This window comes from Phaseolus vulgaris, chromosome 4 (genome assembly GCF_000499845.2).
Source record: "Phaseolus vulgaris cultivar G19833 chromosome 4, P. vulgaris v2.0, whole genome shotgun sequence".
Classification (NCBI taxonomy): domain Eukaryota; kingdom Viridiplantae; phylum Streptophyta; class Magnoliopsida; order Fabales; family Fabaceae; genus Phaseolus; species Phaseolus vulgaris.
Window position 1 is genome coordinate 47,413,384 of NC_023756.2, and position 18,206 is coordinate 47,431,589.

General features: G+C 29.5%; 1 protein-coding gene across 2 annotated transcripts; it reads left to right on the top strand.

Annotated features, from left to right (window-relative positions):
• Window positions 1–4,318: 4,318 nt before the first annotated feature.
• On the top strand, window positions 4,319–14,531 carry LOC137838127 (putative ABC transporter B family member 8). 2 transcript variants are annotated; one of them, XM_068647364.1, is made up of 10 exons: window positions 4,319–4,844; window positions 5,151–5,205; window positions 5,554–5,732; window positions 6,141–6,598; window positions 9,013–9,553; window positions 10,171–10,350; window positions 10,482–11,762; window positions 11,988–12,403; window positions 13,255–13,612; window positions 14,249–14,531. In XM_068647364.1, exons 1-9 carry the CDS (start codon window positions 4,578–4,580, stop codon window positions 13,610–13,612), a joined length of 3,735 nt encoding a protein of 1,244 aa, XP_068503465.1. In that variant the 5' UTR covers window positions 4,319–4,577; the 3' UTR covers window positions 14,249–14,531. The 2 variants fall into 2 exon arrangements, with proteins under 2 accessions (XP_068503465.1, XP_068503464.1); XM_068647363.1 differs by having other exon boundaries at window positions 4,321–4,844; window positions 14,212–14,531.
• The last annotated feature ends 3,675 nt before the right edge of the window (window positions 14,532–18,206 follow it).

Below are 18,206 nucleotides of genomic sequence, written 5' to 3' on the forward strand. Positions count from 1 at the left end.
TTTTTTCTAGATTTACGAAAGAAATATTAATTCTTTCATTGATCAAAATTTATCTTAGGGATCTTGGTGGAGAATATATCAATTTTGTTGAATCAAAATCTGTTTTAGAGTAAGTTGTTATATGTCTATTTTTGAATTGATTTTGGAAAGTCTTACATGCATATGAACTATGGATATTGTATGTGGTTCATCTAGAGCAAAGATGCATCTATATTAATCCATGATCATAAAAATATTTTTAAATCATTTATAAGAGTCTTTTGTATACATGTTTAGCTTTTTTTTGAGAATAGTGAAATTGAGAGTTTAAACTTGATTTAAGCAAGTTAAAGGTACGTAAGAAAAAATCTTTATGTTTTAATAATACTTTAGAATAAATGATTTGGATGTGAAGGTGACTTCATGATTTTAATTTTTTCAAGAAATTTGTGTTTTTTTTTAAAATGAAGTAGAATGTTATTTAAATTTTTGGTTAATAAAGATTTTCTAGAATACTTTGAATTCAAAAACTTTATTCAAATATTAATGTATTCACTATTGTCACAACCGATTTCTTTAGAATTATTGGATATGTCCTCATTTAGACCGAATCATGTTTGATGGGTCTGAACTTAGTAAATAGTAAAATTTTAAATGAACTGATCCTAACCCGATCACGATCAACCATACCATCTCTATATCATAACATATTATTAATTTTTTCTCAAAAACAAACCAACTTTCACATTGGACTTTAAACTTAAAGAAATAAAGAAAGCAAATAAATTTAAGTGGTTCGTGTGGTGGACCAATCTATGTAGCAATGGCGATAGAGTAGAAGTGAGGGAACGAAACTTCTAGATTTTTTAGGCAATTTTTTTTCATAATTAAAAAGTTTGCACAACTTTTGATTATACTATTTGGCTATATTTAAGGCGAAAATACCGGATCATTCACAATTGACACTACAATTTGGGAGCTTTTATGGCAAAAACATAATTAATGTATTAACCTATTCAATCATTTATTGAAATATAATCTTATAAATGTAACTGGTGTTAATGTTAATATGGCACACTAGAATAAAATCATCAAATAAAATTTAATTTAAAAGACTAAAAGTAATTAGTTATTATATTTACTAAGTTAGAATAATTAATTTTTTTATAGTGTTAAATTATGGTAAACTAAAAAAGGAAATTTGACATTATGATACTACTAGGAATGACACAATAAAAGGGTGTGATGACACTTTTATGTGAAATCTTTCTTTTCCCTTTGTTTGGTTTCTTTTCAAAATCGTATGCAATTTGTGCATTAGATAACCTTTTTATTTTTAGGCACTATCCGATTTGACTTCTTTTTAGTTTTCCTTTCAAAAGGAAAAGTTTCACCAAATTAATACTCTTATATTCAAAGTTTTTTCTTAAAAAAGAAAAGACTTAGATATAAAAATATAGATGTTGTTATTCAATTATATTAAAACAAATTTATTAATTATATTTCTATACAAACATGTTATTCCAAGGTGAAACTCCAATTTCAACATCACCAAAGAATGTGATATTGTATTAAAATTTCACTCTTTAAAAATAAGTAGCTTATTAATTTTTGGAAGGAATTGTGAGAATAAGTCTTAGAAAAGTTAATTGAAATAGATTTTAGAAGCTAGGGCAAATGATTGTTTTTCCTTAGACCCTATTAAATATTGTAGACCTTCATTTCATTTGAGCTTTTGTAAGAAAGAAAATTGATTTTAATATATATGCTTAGACAAGAATAAAGAAAGTGAATTGATTCTTTATCAAGAGCAAACATGTTGGTACTACACATTGAATTAAAGATGAAGAAATATTGAAAGAATTTTATTTTGGAATTTATTTCATACTATATATTTGGAAATGTATATTCAATACAACAAATGTTGAACATGTGCCATATATGTATATGTATATACTTAGAAATTATTGTTAGAATTCCAAATATAGAGAGACAAGTCCAGAGAGAATGTAGGGTTAAGTTATAAAAGCAAAAAGTAGATGTTACACTTTAAGAATTTATAATGAGGATGATAGAAGATATTATGATTGAGGTGTGTTTTAGTTAGTGGGAGAAAAAGAGAGGTCCAAAACACACAGCTACACAACTATATGATTAATTATCATGGAATTTGGTGTGTTAGAAGTTAGGCTCACTAATGCAGGAAAAGTGGAATATGCTGTGTAAACATATCTTCTTCCATGCTTACCAATTTGTTGTGTTCTTAGTTTAGGGTTTGAAATGTTCACTACAAGAAAATTATGAAATAAAAATTAATTTTTAATGATAAAAAATAATTAGTTGGTATAGTTACCAAATTAGAAACTATTTTAGAGACTAAATAATTTTTAGTTTCTAAATTAGTTTTTATTATTGTTGAATGGTTTCTAAATTGGTATTTAATTAACAACCAAAGTTTTTACTACCAAATTTAGAAACTATATAATTGGTAGTTAAAACCTTGTTTTCTAATTAGATACGAAACCATTTAACAATAATATAAACTAATTTTTTTAGTTTCTAAAATGGTTGTAATGTTGGTTTGATTTTTAACTGATTAGTTATTTTGTATTTATGTGAATATGACTGATGTGTTGTAATGTCAGTTTGATCTCTAACTGATTAATTGTTATTTATTTGTTATGTGAATATGACTGTTGTAATGTGGGTTTGATTTTTAACTGATTAAATGTTAAAAAAATTGATATAATTTTTTTTTATAAAAATTTAGACATCTTTAAAATATCATATCATATTTTATTTTATTTATTGAAAAAATAAAAAATATGCTTCTGAGCAACAGAATGCACTTATCAGTTTCTCTTCTTAAATATGCAACACACAATTAACAATGTTGATGGCCATTTTTTGTTTCATCTTTTCATTTTCTAAGTTTCGACAAACTGTGAGATGTACTCTGACAAGGTTGTCGTATATATCACCACCTTCTTCATTGTAGCACGTGTAGTTATTTGTTGATTCTGTCTGAAACCTTTTTTTTTCCTTTAACAATACCTCACAAAAATTGTCATAGTTTTGTTTGTCATCATTGATGTACTATATTAACTGTCAATTTTATTATATAATTAATAAAAGTAGATATGCATAATCTATAGATATATATATATATTAATGAAAACATCTCATCTATTATATACTTAGGGAGGAAGGGTTTAGCTTTAATTTAAATTTTATCATTAATTAACATGAGATTTCTAATATTAAAATAAAAATAAAAATTTAAGTTTAATTCATTGTCAAAAAATAACTTGTAAAGTGTGAACTATACATATTTATATATATACTTATATACTGTAAATTAATTTTTTTTAATTGAAATTGTATATTCAACACACTCTCATGTTGATGCATGTAATTTAGTATTTGAGATTAGATATTCATGGATGATTTGATACACACTACAAGAAAATCATGAAATAAAAATCAATATTTAGAGACCAAAATAATTAGTTGCAATAATAATTAAATTAGAGACCATTTTAGAAACTTAAAAAAAAATTGGTTTCTATTATTGTTAAATAGTTTCTAAATTAACAACCAAGGTTTTAACTACCAATTATTTAGTTTCTAAATTTGGTAACAAAAACATTGGTTTCTAATTAGATACCAATTTAGAAACTATTTAACAGAAACTAATTTAGAAACCATTTTTTTTTAGTTTTTAAAATGATATCTGATTTAGTTATTATTGCAAATTTTGGTCTCTAAAAATTGGTTTATATTTCATGATTTTCTTCTTGTAGTGACAATAAACCCATCAAATCTTGTTAAAATTTATGAAATGAGTTTAAGTCTAATTCATTCTCACAAAACGAAAAATTAATGTATTTGCACTAATTTATATACTATGAATTAATCTTATCTCTAATCGATATCACATAATTATATTATAGTTAAACTTTTATATATATATATATATATTATATAGGTGTAACTTAGTATTAAATAATGATGATTCATTAACAAATTAATATGGCATTTGATAGATTATATTAGTACAAAAGGCCAGTAATGTATTAAATATTAAGCTGTATTCACGGGAAGGGACTTTAGAAGCTGAAGTGACCATTTATAAAATACAAAAAGGTGGCAAATTGCAATGAACAGACAATGGGCAAAGTGAGCACAAATGTTGGTATGTCATTTCATCTTTCTCCAAAACTTGACAAAACAATTGTGACAATCTCATACCTCATTGGATTTTAATGATTAAAGAATTCAAAAACAAACAAACAAATGAATCGAGAAGCACATAATCATCTTTAACAACCCCACAACTACACACAAAAAGCCTATGATCATGATCTTCATTGTGTGCTTCCAATGGAATATGCCTCTCACTCTTTCAGGTCTTGACAGAGAGATGCACATGGAGTTGTTTGTGTTCACACTTCACTCCTCACACTTATATAAGTAGCCTTTTGAAACCAAAACCATCTCATTGTGACCCCCACAACACAATTTCACCTCTCTCTCCTTCTCACTCACTCTCTTTTCTGTTTTCTCATATTTGAGAACCTGACAAGGTTTTCACACAGATGAAGGGATCAAAGGGTTCTCCAAGAATGGATGAGAGTGAGACACAAAAGGTAGAGATGAGAAGAAAAGAGAGAGCTTCCATTACCAGCATTTTGAGATATGCTGATTGGATTGATGTTGTGCTCATGCTAATGGGTGCTTTGGGAGCAATTGGAGATGGCATGTCCACAAATATTTTGCTGCTGTTTGCAAGCCGTATCATGAACAGCTTAGGTTACAGTAAGAACCAACAAAGTACCAATACTTACATGGCTGAGGTTGAAAAGGTAAGTTAACGTTGACTCATCCATTAAACTCTTGTTCCATGTTGGAGATCCGACATTAACTAAAGTTTAGAATATTTCATAGTATATAAGTAGATGCAAACCTTATCTTATAAACGGGTTTTATGAGATTGAGTTAGACTTAAAGTTCACTTCTTATTAAAGTATAAGTCATTTTGAGCCTATCATAACAATTGTTTGTTGGATCATCTATAAATCGGTTTTATAAGATTGTGTTAAGCTTAAACTCATTTTTTTACACACTAATATTCTTCTCTTTTTCATTTTGTTTTTGATTGTCATTTACAGTGCAGCTTATATTTTGTCTACTTGGGATTAGCAGTGATGGTTGTAGCCTTCATGGGTAATCCAAATTCAAACCTTCTTTCACATACTTGCTTTACTTTTTGAGGACACTCTAATAACCAATTTACTAGGCATTACTCAACAGTGCACCAAGTTTCGAGGCAACCTAAATTTTCACATGTTTAATTTGGCAGACATGTTTGGTCATTATTTATGAAACCCTAAAAAGTAGACTTTCAGAAGTTGGAACTACACCAACCCACTAAACATTTATATATATATATCAAGTAGAATTTTCTCAAAGATTTGATCTAGAAAAAGAAGCAAACCATTTATGGATGAATATAGTTCTGAAAAAGCAATACTTGAGAGAATTTATCAATCAATAATTGATGCTTAATTGCAGAAGGGTATTGCTGGAGCAAAACAAGTGAGAGGCAGGTTCTGAGAATTCGTTACAAGTACTTGGAAGCTGTACTAAGACAAGAAGTAGGGTTTTTTGATTCCCAAGAAGCCACCACTTCTGAAATCATTAATAGCATATCAAAAGATACTTCTCTCATCCAAGAAGTTCTAAGTGAAAAGGTCTTTTTCTTCTCCTAATTTTTCCTTTAAACTTCCCTTTCACCTTTGTAATTTACACCATTTAAACACCTTTCTCAGGCAACATCAATTGCTATGTACCAAGAAAATCTTTGCAATTTTATGCACTCTATGCCACTTAGTAGTATGCCACTTAGTAGTTGTTGATAGGATGATCGGATTCGTCTTTAAATTTTAAGCCGTTTTTTAACTAATTGTGATATGATAGACTCTTGATATTTTCTTAAGGTTTATGTCTCTTTTACTTTATAGGAGGATTCAACATCTCTGGAACACATTTATTATATTTTTTTATTGTTTATAAAGAAAATGTGACTTAACAATCAACATATATGTTGTAAATATTATGATCTTTTCATCAAATATCTCCTTTGGTTTTTGGTGTCTCAGGTGCCACTATTTTTGATGCACTCATCATCATTCATATCTGGGGTTGCATTTGCCACATACTTCTCATGGAGGTTGGCCTTAGTAGCATTTCCAACGCTGGTTTTGCTGATTATCCCTGGCATGATTTATGGAAAGTATCTCATCTATCTGTCAAAGTCCTCTGTGGAAGAATATGGCAAAGCAAACAGCATTGTGGAACAGGCACTTAGCTCCATCAAAACAGTGTATTCATTCACTGCAGAGAAGAGAATCAGTGGGAGATATTCAGACATATTGTGCAGAACTTCAAGTCTTGGAATCAAGCAAGGCATAGCAAAGGGTCTTGCAGTAGGAAGCACAGGTCTCTCTTTTGCAATATGGGCTTTCATTGCTTGGTATGGAAGCCGTTTGGTTATGTACAAAGGTGAAAGTGGTGGAAGGATCTATGCATCAGGCATTTCCTTCATAATGTGTGGACTGTAAGTAACTTATGTATCTCTCTTTTCCTTTTCCATTTAACTTTAGTTTCCAATCTTATTTTTTTATCACCGAGAAACAATTAAATTAAACAGACTCACTTCAACCCTGATACAGAGTAAGAGAGGTGAAAGAGTACATTTCCACGTACACATTAATAACCAAAATGAAGTCTCCTACTGTCTACTCCAACATTACCAACTAAAGACAAAATAGAAAGGTCTAGGATTAATCCTTATAGTGATATTAAATTCAATGAATACATATCAAGGGTTCTAGACACCAGTCAGAGAACGAGAAACACACTGACGATATTTTTGAAGAGATCCGACACCAAACCTTCTCCTGGAGAAAAATTTAGTATGATCAATCACTCCACCTTCAAATAAACAATTATTCTTGTGTTTCGAAATCTCGCTAACTAATGCGATTCAAACATTACCCATAATAAGATTAATTGAATTAGCTGCATCCAAAATTTTAAAATGTTTGAAATGTTACCAGGACAATAACATCAACCCAATTTTAGTTTCCAATCTAATTCAACAAGTCCTGTAGCTTAATCCATGCTACTGTACAAGGTAATACTTGTTTGGATGATTTCTGCACTCTATAAACTTTTTGATAGATTCTTATTTTTGATACTAGATTCAAGGTATTTTTTAGTAAGTAAATGAACTTTTTTATGTGAATAAAAGCTTAATCTTAACAAAAGACATGACAAAGATTAGCATAAAAAATCTGATACATGAATCCACTAAGATCAGCATAAAAGGTTTAACCCATGATGAGTACACAACCAGTAACTAAATTCAAGGTTTATTCATCTCCAATCATATGTTTGAATCATGCATGAAATTTCATTACATTTTTTGTGGCTGATGCAAAGTATATTAAAGTAGCAGATCGATGGATCTTGAGAATCAATTAAAAATTGGGATAGGCCAGAAAGTTCAATTAATCTAAAGTGAAGAATACATTTATAAATCTTACATGATCTATAGTAGCCAACTTGTCATGGCCAAACATTATTATCATAGTTTTCTTTAGGAGAAGGGAATGAAAAACAATATTATTAGTTTAATTCTATATAACTAACCTTTTTGTATGATAAGATTGGAATCAAACATGTTCAGAAAAAGTGTTGGTGTCTTTATCTTTACTAATAATGCACCAAATATTTTACTATGATATTTAATTTGAGAGTGACCTCTTAAAGCATTAGACCAAAAAGCAAGACCTGTATACATAGAAAGCATGGGACCAGTTTTAGTAACAGTATTATTAAGTCACTGTTGAAAGAATTTATATGTTTATCCTTCCATATTGTGAACTCCATATACCAAAGTGATTTTTACTAGATTTCAAAGATATTACTAATAATTGAATTGCAGTTCAACTGTTACAATATTTTCTTCTGCTATGAAAGAATCTTGTCTGTAATAGATAAGGAAAAGTGTTTGATTAATTTATACATTTGTTCAATTAATTATCTCTCTCATGTTTCATCAATGCCTTCTAAATTTGGTACCAAAACTCTTATAGCTAATTAGATACTAATTTAAAAATTATTTATTAATAATAAAATTAATTTAAAAATATTTTTTTTAATGTTTAGAATGATCTCTAATTTAATTAATATACTAATTAATTATTTTTGGTTTCTACTCAATTATTTTCTTGTAGTGAAATGACAAAGAATGATATAAAGTGTCACATATATTAGCAAAATATTTGATATTATTAAAGCTTAGCAGCTTCTAATTAATAAACAAGGAAAAAAAATCAGACAAGATCACTATAGTAGGAAGTATATTTATTGAATAAAGTGTTTGTAATATTAGTTACTTAGTAAGCTGTTAAATTTTAATAAAGTTCTAGTAAATCTTTCCTTGCTTCTAACATTTTTAAATTTTGATTAAGACCATCAATTTTGAATTTTTTTATTGATATTTTTTTGTTCTCCCCAACATATGGATCTCTTGAGAAGATAAATAAACAAAATGTGGTAGTAAGAGTGTTTGAATTTCTTTCAATAAAAAAAAAAACTATTCAAAATCAATTAAATAATTAAGAATAAAATAGTACTAAGATGGGTGAATTCCTAAAAAGTCCTTATTAAAGGTTAAAGGTTAAGTAGTACTAGAATGGGTGATCTCCTGAGAAGTCCTCGTGTCACACCTATTTCTATATAGTGATGCTGAACATGAAAGTTTTATATAAAAAAATTAAATAATTAAAGATATTACCACCATCATTCTCACTTTTTAGAAGAGTGTAAACTTCAATTTATTGGTTCTACCTTAACAATTTTCAATCATATACAACCAAGAAAATCTTTTCATATAGTTCTTTAAAGATCTATTTTTCATAGTGGTCTTCTTTGCTAATTCTTGGAATGCATGTAAACATGTAGATCTCTTGGAGTGGTGCTTCCTGATTTGAAGTACTTCACAGAAGCATCTGTTGCTGCTTCAAGAATATTTGACATGATTGATCGAATACCATTGATTGATGGAGAAGACACAAAAGGGCTTGTGTTAGATTGCATCAGTGGGAAGCTAGAGTTTGAGCAAGTGAAATTCACATACCCTTCTCGTCCTGATATGGTTGTGCTTAGTAATTTCAATCTGCAAGTGGAAGCAGGGAAAACTGTTGCTCTAGTTGGTGCAAGTGGAAGTGGCAAGTCCACAGCAATAGCATTGATGCAGAGATTTTATGATGCAGATGAAGGTGTTGTGAGGGTTGATGGTGTAGACATAAAAAGCCTTCAGTTGAAATGGATTAGAGGGAAAATGGGGCTTGTGAGTCAAGAACATGCATTGTTTGGAACTTCCATAAAGGAGAATATTATGTTTGGGAAGACAGATGCTACCATGGATGAAATAGTTGCAGCAGCCTCAGCAGCCAATGCTCACAACTTCATAAGGCAACTTCCTAAAGGTTATGAAACTAAGGTGAGTCAATTGATTCAAATAACACTTATGACCTCTTTCAATGAACTTTGTTAGAACAAACTAAGTGTAGTTTAAACCTAAGTCAACTCCATAAAATCGGTTTATGAAACGAGGTTTGCATCCACTTAAGGAAATGCCATAATATTTAGTCGATGTGAGATTTCTAACACAAACTTTATTAAGTAAGTACATACAAAAAGGGAAAAGAAGAAAGTAAACATTCAGCTTCTCAATCAATTAAAATCAATCTATTTCACACACTCAAATTTCCAATACAATTTTCTGTTTGGTTGAATTTATCAGTAAACACTTAATCTCTAAGTTAAAATTAATTTGTATGAACATGCTTGAAAATTGAACTGGACGATGTTAATTTATTTTTTATTTTCTTCTCCTATATTTACAAAAAAGGGTTATCTCTTTATTTGTCAGAACTAATATGCATGTGTGTTTGGAGGAGAATAAATATTGTGATTATTAGAAGCTTGCTATGAAGGATAGAAGCTCTAGTTTATAACTTTAGCACCACCATAGATGCTTAAGCTACATATAAAAGTTTGATTCTATATATCATTAGAAAAATGCAACTAGTACTAACCTGATAAATTGTAAAGTAGATTGGAGAAAGAGGGGCACTTCTTTCAGGAGGACAAAAGCAGAGAATAGCCATTGCAAGAGCCATCATAAAGAATCCTGTTATTCTCCTACTTGATGAAGCAACTAGTGCTCTTGACTCAGAATCAGAATCTCTAGTTCAGAATGCCCTCGATCAGGCCTCCATGGGGAGAACTACATTGGTAAGTGCAATCATCAAACAAATAAATGAACAAAAATATTTGTTAGTATCATTATCACAATGAAATAGTGATCAATATTGGACTAAGTTTATTTGCACCTCCTTTGTATAACACCAACTGAACTTTATCAGGTTGTTGCACACAAACTATCAACTATTCGAAATGCAGACCTCATAGCAGTTGTTAGTGGTGGCCGCATCATTGAAACTGGCACACACAAGGAACTCATCAACAGACCAAATGGCCACTATGCAAACCTGGCTAAGTTACAGACACAATTGAGCATGGATGACCAAGATCAAAATTCAGAACTAGGTGCTGTTTCAGCAGCAAGAAGCAGTGCAGGTAGACCAAGCTCAGCAAGGTCAAGTCCTGCCATATTTCCAAAGTCACCATTGCCTGATGAAGCCACCCCATCTCCAGTTTCTCACCCTCCACCATCTTTCACAAGACTTCTTTCTCTGAATGCTCCTGAATGGAAACAAGGTCTAATTGGAACCCTCTCAGCCATAGCCTTTGGCTCAGTTCAACCCCTATATGCTTTAACCATAGGGGGTATGATTTCTGCCTTTTTTGCCAAAAGCCATCTAGAAATGATGCATAGAATCAGGACTTATTCTTTGATTTTCTGTTCCCTTTCCCTTGCCTCTATCACTCTCAATCTCTTGCAACACTACAATTTTGCTTTTATGGGAGCCAAGTTAACCAAAAGAATAAGACTGCGCATGCTGGAGAACATCTTAACCTTTGAAACTGCTTGGTTTGATGAGGAACAAAACTCCAGTGGAGCATTATGCTCAAGGTTGAGCAATGAGGCTTCCATGGTGAAGTCCCTTGTGGCAGATAGACTCTCTTTACTAGTTCAAACCACTTCTGCTGTCACCGTTGCAATGATCATAGGGCTTGCCGTGGCTTGGAAGCTAGCTCTTGTTATGATAGCAGTGCAGCCACTCACAATTCTTTGCTTTTATACAAGAAAAGTGTTGCTCTCCACACTCTCCACAAAATTTGTTAAGGCACAGAATCAAAGTACACAAATTGCAGTGGAGGCAGTTTACAATCACAGAATTGTGACTTCTTTTGGGAGCATTACAAAAGTTCTACGGTTATTTGATGAGGCACAAGAAGAGCCAAGGAAGGAGGCAAGGAAGAAGTCTTGGCTAGCTGGCATAGGAATGGGTTCTGCTCAGTGCCTAACGTTCATGTCATGGGCTTTGGATTTCTGGTATGGTGGTACTTTGGTGGAAAAGAGAGAAATATCAGCTGGGGATGTCTTCAAAACATTTTTTGTGTTGGTGAGCACTGGCAAGGTCATAGCTGATGCTGGAAGCATGACTTCTGACCTTGCCAAGAGTTCAACAGCAGTGGCATCTGTGTTTGAAATTCTTGACAGAAAATCACTAATTCCCAAGGTATGTTAGCCCTATACATGTTATTCATGCATCACACAACATCATAAGTTAGTTGATTGCTCAAAGATATTTATGTCAGTGTATGAAAACTGAACTCATTTCCAACAATCATTTACTCATAAAAAATGAGGCAAACTAATGATACTACATTTTTATTTTTGAGTAATCTTATCTTCACACTTGCATATGTCATAACTTTTACTAATGAAGTGGTGTTTTTTTTAGGCTGGGGATAACACTAGTGGCATTAAGTTGGAAAAGATGAGTGGAAAGATAGAGTTGAAGAATGTTGATTTTTCTTATCCAAGCAGGGCAGGGACACCAATTTTGCGAAAGTTTTGCTTGGAGGTGAAGCCAGGAACAAGTGTTGGGCTGGTTGGAAAGAGTGGATGTGGAAAATCAACAGTGATTGCCTTAGTTCAAAGATTCTATGATGTTGAGAGAGGTTTAGTTAAAGTGGATAATGTAGACATAAGGGAATTAGACATTCACTGGTACAGGCAGCACACTGCACTAGTGAGCCAAGAACCTGTGATATATTCTGGCAGCATACGTGAAAACATTTTGTTTGGGAAGCAAGATGCAACTGAGAATGAAGTAGTTGAGGCTGCAAGAGCTGCAAATGCTCATGAGTTCATATCGTAAGTTTTCTCTCTACATCTATACTATATGCTCACTTGTTTTAACCATAAACTGTCATATTCATTTGTGAACAATTAATCAACTAAAAAATTTACTCGAAAACTAGGCATGTTCTCATTCATGACATTTCTTCTGATAAGAAGCTTTCATGCATTAAGGGATTTTGAAATCAAGAACTGTAGTTGGTTTCTTGCTAGCTGTGTTTAAAAAGAACTGTTGTTGTATTAGAGCTTGGGGTTGTAGTTGTAGGTTTTGTTCACAACTTAAACACTGTTAACCAATAAAATTTGACAAAGTTGCTACATGGTACCGTCAATATAGTCCCTCGTGCAGGAGTCGAGGCAAATGGCAGTTTATATACTTCTTCTTCCTCCAATCCACCGAGGTACCTTTTAAGGACAAAACTGTGATGGAGCACCGACCTCCAAAGCGGCAATACCTCGGATGCAGTGATTGACCCTAACAATGCTATCTCTCAGACATCGACACAGCGACGTGAGACTATATTGACAGTACCAGAATACTTACTATTTTAAGCATGTTTACAAGTAAAGATCACAAATTAATAAGAGGGCATTTGAAAAACCTTAAATAGGTTTATAGAGATAACTTACAACCATTTGCTAAACTCTTTTAAAGTCATTTTAACTAGCTTTTGGGCCTAGTCCATGAGTAAACTCTAAATGTTGAATTAAGCTATATACTCAAACACATCCACATGTCTGATATGATTTAGACAAGGTTGCCTGAAATTACAGTTAATGTAGTAGAATTTGAATTTTGAGCATGTAGAGTTGAAAGACTAATTAAGAGTATAAAGAAGTGAACTTTCCATTTTGGTATAATGCAGATCACTGAAAAGTGGATATGAAACTGAATGTGGAGAAAGGGGAGTGCAGCTATCAGGAGGGCAAAAGCAGAGAATAGCAATTGCAAGGGCCATAATTCGCAACCCAAAGATACTACTTCTAGATGAGGCAACAAGTGCCCTTGATGTGCAGTCAGAACAAGTTGTGCAAGAAGCACTTGATAGGACTATGGTAGGAAGAACCACCATTGTTGTGGCACATAGGCTTAACACTATCAAAGAGCTTGATTCAATTGCTTATGTGTCTGAGGGAAAGGTCATGGAACAAGGAACCTATGCTCAACTTAGGCACATGAGAGGTGCCTTCTTCAACCTTGCAAGCCATCAAATCCAAACTTAGGTAACATAATTATAGTATTTTCATCTACAAATCTGAGTTCATCAATATATCTATAGGTCTTTTGTTTCTGTATTCTATGAAAAACACTCTATGCCTTCTTTCATTATGGAAAAGTTAATTCAGAATGATGGTTTCACATTCAGAACTATCTAATCTGAAATTTAAAAGGGTTGTCCCATTTCTGTAGAAAGGTTAATCTGGAATGAAGATTTTACATTTAAGATCAACCTTTCTAACACAAAGGTGTGGACTGATTTTTATAAGTGGTAGAAAGAAAAGAACAGGGCAAATTCTTTAGGAACCATATCAATTTCAACATGCACACTATCATCTTTCAAAATTATGTTCTATTCCGGATTTGAAAATCCATAATTCAAAAATCAAAATCTCATTCTATAAAAGTAAACTCAAAATGCAAAAAATACATTTTGAAAAAGAAAATCCGAAACACAAAATCTGAAAATGTATTATGGAACTTCTGGAATTCAGAAATGTGTTCCAGAAATTCAAATCCGGAAATATATTCCAAAAAAGGAGTTTCAAAAGTATTTTTTTACCCACATCCTCCTTTAATTTAAGCTCATTTCACAATTTTGTAGGAATATTTTCAACATTTCACTGAAAAATTGGATGCAGGTTTAAATTGATACGGTGCAAGAAGAATTTGCAAAAGAACAGATGTAGTGTTGTGAGTGGCTGGTGAATGTTCAGGCCCATCTAAGGTGAATTGGGTTTGAGGCCAACTTTTTTTGTCCAATTATATTTAGTTATATATACATAAAAATTGACAACATTGAAGGCCCATATTATAGTCAAATGGGCCTGTCTGTTGTAAAAGGATCCGGACCCGAATCCAATATGAAATGTACCACTCGTGTAATACCAATGTCAAATATAATAAAAACAAACTTTTTTGGAATTTCTTAATGTAGAATGTTGAAGCTCATGTAATTTTAAGTACAAGGATCCTAATGTAAAAAGTAAAATATTATGATTAAGTTTAAGGGGTGTCACATTTTCACAACAAATTTAAACAAATTAGATTTTGTTTTAGTTCAAAAATTTATAAGCTATTTTTTAAATCTTAATTAATATTATCTGATATTTATAGTTTGTAACTGATTTTAAGTAGACTCTACAACTGATTTAGATGAGACTAACTAATGATACAATTTTAAATGCTATTTCATATACATTCTTGTTTTTTTATATCTTATAACAAAAAATATTAGTGTGTGATTATTATATGATATTTATAATTTGTATCTTAATCAACTGATTTTAAATAGACTATGTAACCGATTTAAATCAGACTAACAAACTATACAATTTTACACACTCTTTCATGTAATTTTTGTTGTTTTCTATGTTTTATAAACAAAAATATTAGTATGCGATTAATTTTCAGTCTATGGTGAGAACCAACTATTTTTAACTTCCAAGAAAAAAATACAATGATAAAATGAAACTTTTTTATTCGAAATAAACATAATTATTATAGATTACAACAAAATGATTCCATAAAATAAATTAATTAAGGTTACACCACAAGATATTATGCTTAACCACAAATTAAAAAAACATGAGAAATATGGTCCTACAAAAGGTTCTTGATAATTAGTCCAACTTTAAATAGTACAATATACCTAACATAATCTTAATGGAGAAAAAAAAATACCTTTCTTAAAAACCACATTTTCAATATGAAAAACTCAGTCTTATAATGTTTATGAGTTCGGTTATTTAATATTAGGTTAGGTAATGCTGATTAAATAAAAGAGTCCAATGCGTGTAGTTAAAGTCCACATGCAAATGGATTAAAAGATACTTTATTTTAATAGAATGAGAAATAATCCATCCCAATTTACTATTTTTTTTAATACAATAGAATGATAATTTATAAGTAAACTTATAATCTTTGTAGCACTCATATAAATTTAGAAATACGCATAAACACAAATCTATATATATTATATAATTATGAATTATATAAATTGATAATAAATTATGTGCACAAGTATGTTTCAATTTTTTAGAAGAAAGATGTTTCTTATGGCTGGTTCAAAAAATTTGTTTCTTATTTTTGTAATCATAATAAAAATTTATACAATAAATTTGAGTCTTTAGAAAATTAATATATTTCTCATTTTTAAAATTGTGTTAGAATAAAGATAAAATTTTCAGAAATTCAACAAATATTTTTTGAATTAGACTGTTCATGAGAGTGTCACTATCACGTATGTCTGATATTGACACACAATTTAAAAAACATGTTCGACCTTTTATAATACTACATTTCATTTGACACAATATTTAATAATTTTTGTTGTTTAATTAATGGTAGAAATTTTTCTTTCCTAAAATTCTTTGGATAGGTGGATACACACATTAAGTTATTTATTTATTATTATTTCATTAATTAAATATATGAATATATTATTGTGTTTTTTTAGTGCAAGAAACCACTAATAGAATCCAATCATATAACCTTTTGATTTAAATATTTATTTGTTTATGTATACGCATCGAACCTATTTGTCATTTTTTCCTCAAACAAAATATTAATAATAAATTATTTAAATTATAAAAAAATTCAAATAAGAGTTTTCTATTCTTATTGAAGAGAAATGTGGTTTATAGATATACAAATTATAGTATTGACAATTCAACCATGAATTATTTTATATTATAATAATTAAAAAAAATAGTAAAATGTGAATTCTTATACGAAAAATTAAAGTTTTCAAAATATTTTTTTTTTTTGAAAAAAAATTGTGGCCATGGAATTGGTGAAAAAAGGTATCAAAAGTGTCCAAAAAAGTGTGGCATGCATTGATTGATTTGATACGTGGCAACCATATAGCCTCTCGTTATGGGTGTATGCATGCCATACAAAATTTTAAAACTAATATTTAATAAAAAAAATATTATAAAGAAGAAGAGAAGAATCTTGATAATAAGTGTTTAGTACACACTTTATATTATATTTATTCAGTATAAAATCATAACAAAATTAATTAAGTATAATGTAAGATCTACCAAAAGTTATGACTCTATAATTATCTTTTTACTTAATTAAGTTTTAAATATTTTTAACCAAGTATTTTTTTTTTAAAATATTTTATTAAGTGTTTGATTTTTTTTCCTTATTTATTTATTGGTATCAACAATATGAGGCGATTATTACTATTATCGTGTTCTTGTTTTTAACATATCGATATTTATTTTTTTAATCTTTTCCAGTTTATCTGTTAATTTTTTTTAGAAAAAAAAGTTAACCCACAAGTTAAAAAATTGAAAAAATAAAAATTGAGTTAATCAACTAGTTAAAAACAGAAAACCAAAATGATAACAGCGTTATTTTACAATAAAATTAAAGAATAAAATATTCAAACGAAATAAAAAGGTATATACTCAAACAAAATTTTTAACATGAGTAAATAATTATAACGTTTTTCTAAACTGATAATTTTTAACTTTTAATTTGAGTAATTAATTTCAATATGAGTTATTAATTTTAAACCCATTACGAAACAAAGTAATAAATTTTAGATAATATACACTTTTTTTTAAACATCTTTATAATAAACTTTATTATTAATTAAAACATCCTAAAAATTAGGAAATGTAGATAGAAACTTATTAAATAAAAAAGTGAAACTAAAAGAACGATTTTAAACGATTTCAATTAATCATAAAATAGATTTAAAAGAATACACGTTTATCTCATTTCTTAATTATAAAACTACCTTGAGTGTGACTTTTTCAATATATGAACTCACACTCAATCTAGTGATGTGTTTTGGAATGGTGCTATGCAAATTTTGTATTTTGTAATCACTAAAATACAAAATAAATATTCTAATTGATACATAAGTCAACTTAAAATAATAATAATTAGGTAATACAATTAAAAATTCACATTTATGGAAAATACAATCATTTTTACAAGTTTTATATTTAATTTTTATTTATTAATTGTACTTATTATTTAAATTAATCTAGACATAATAACTCAAATTCCAATCTTTATTCTTCATCAATGCTGAATAATCAAGATAGGAAAATGATATTTACAATTTGAATAGAAAAACCTAATTTTCATAAAAAAAACCATAAAAAATTTCGGTTACTCAACTATATTTGACTAAACCCTATCTTTATAAAAAAATCTCATTCTAGATCTCAATCTACAAAAATCCTAAAATCTAAGAAACACTATTTAAAATAAATTTTATCCAAATATTTAACATAATTATACACTTAAAACCCAAATTCAAAATTACTAGTTCAACTAAAGCAAGAATCTTGTCAACCAGTGTTTATTTAAGAATAAAAAAATTATAAAGTATATTAAAAAAATAGTAAAAAAATAACATTTTACTAAAAATAATCTCTTCTAACTCTTTAAAAAGTGTTCTTAAAACATAAACTAAAAATTATTAAAACAATAACTTGAAATAGTGATTAGATAATACATGCTTTACTCACCCAAAAGTTTATCATCCAGATAAGGATAAAATACCAATTTAAGAAGAAAAAGAAAAAAAAAAGGAAGAACCAAGAAATTTCTGATACCAGACAAACAAAATAA

Bases quoted from the DNA above. Each gene is read 5' to 3' on its own strand.
- LOC137838127 (XM_068647364.1), top strand. From the start codon at position 4,578: ATGAAGGGATCAAAGGGTTCTCCAAGAATGGATGAGAGTGAGACACAA. The intron at 10,351-10,481 runs GTAAGTGCAATC...GAACTTTATCAG, and splicing joins CCATGGGGAGAACTACATTG to GTTGTTGCACACAAACTATC. The intron at 12,404-13,254 runs GTAAGTTTTCTC...GGTATAATGCAG, and splicing joins AATGCTCATGAGTTCATATC to ATCACTGAAAAGTGGATATG.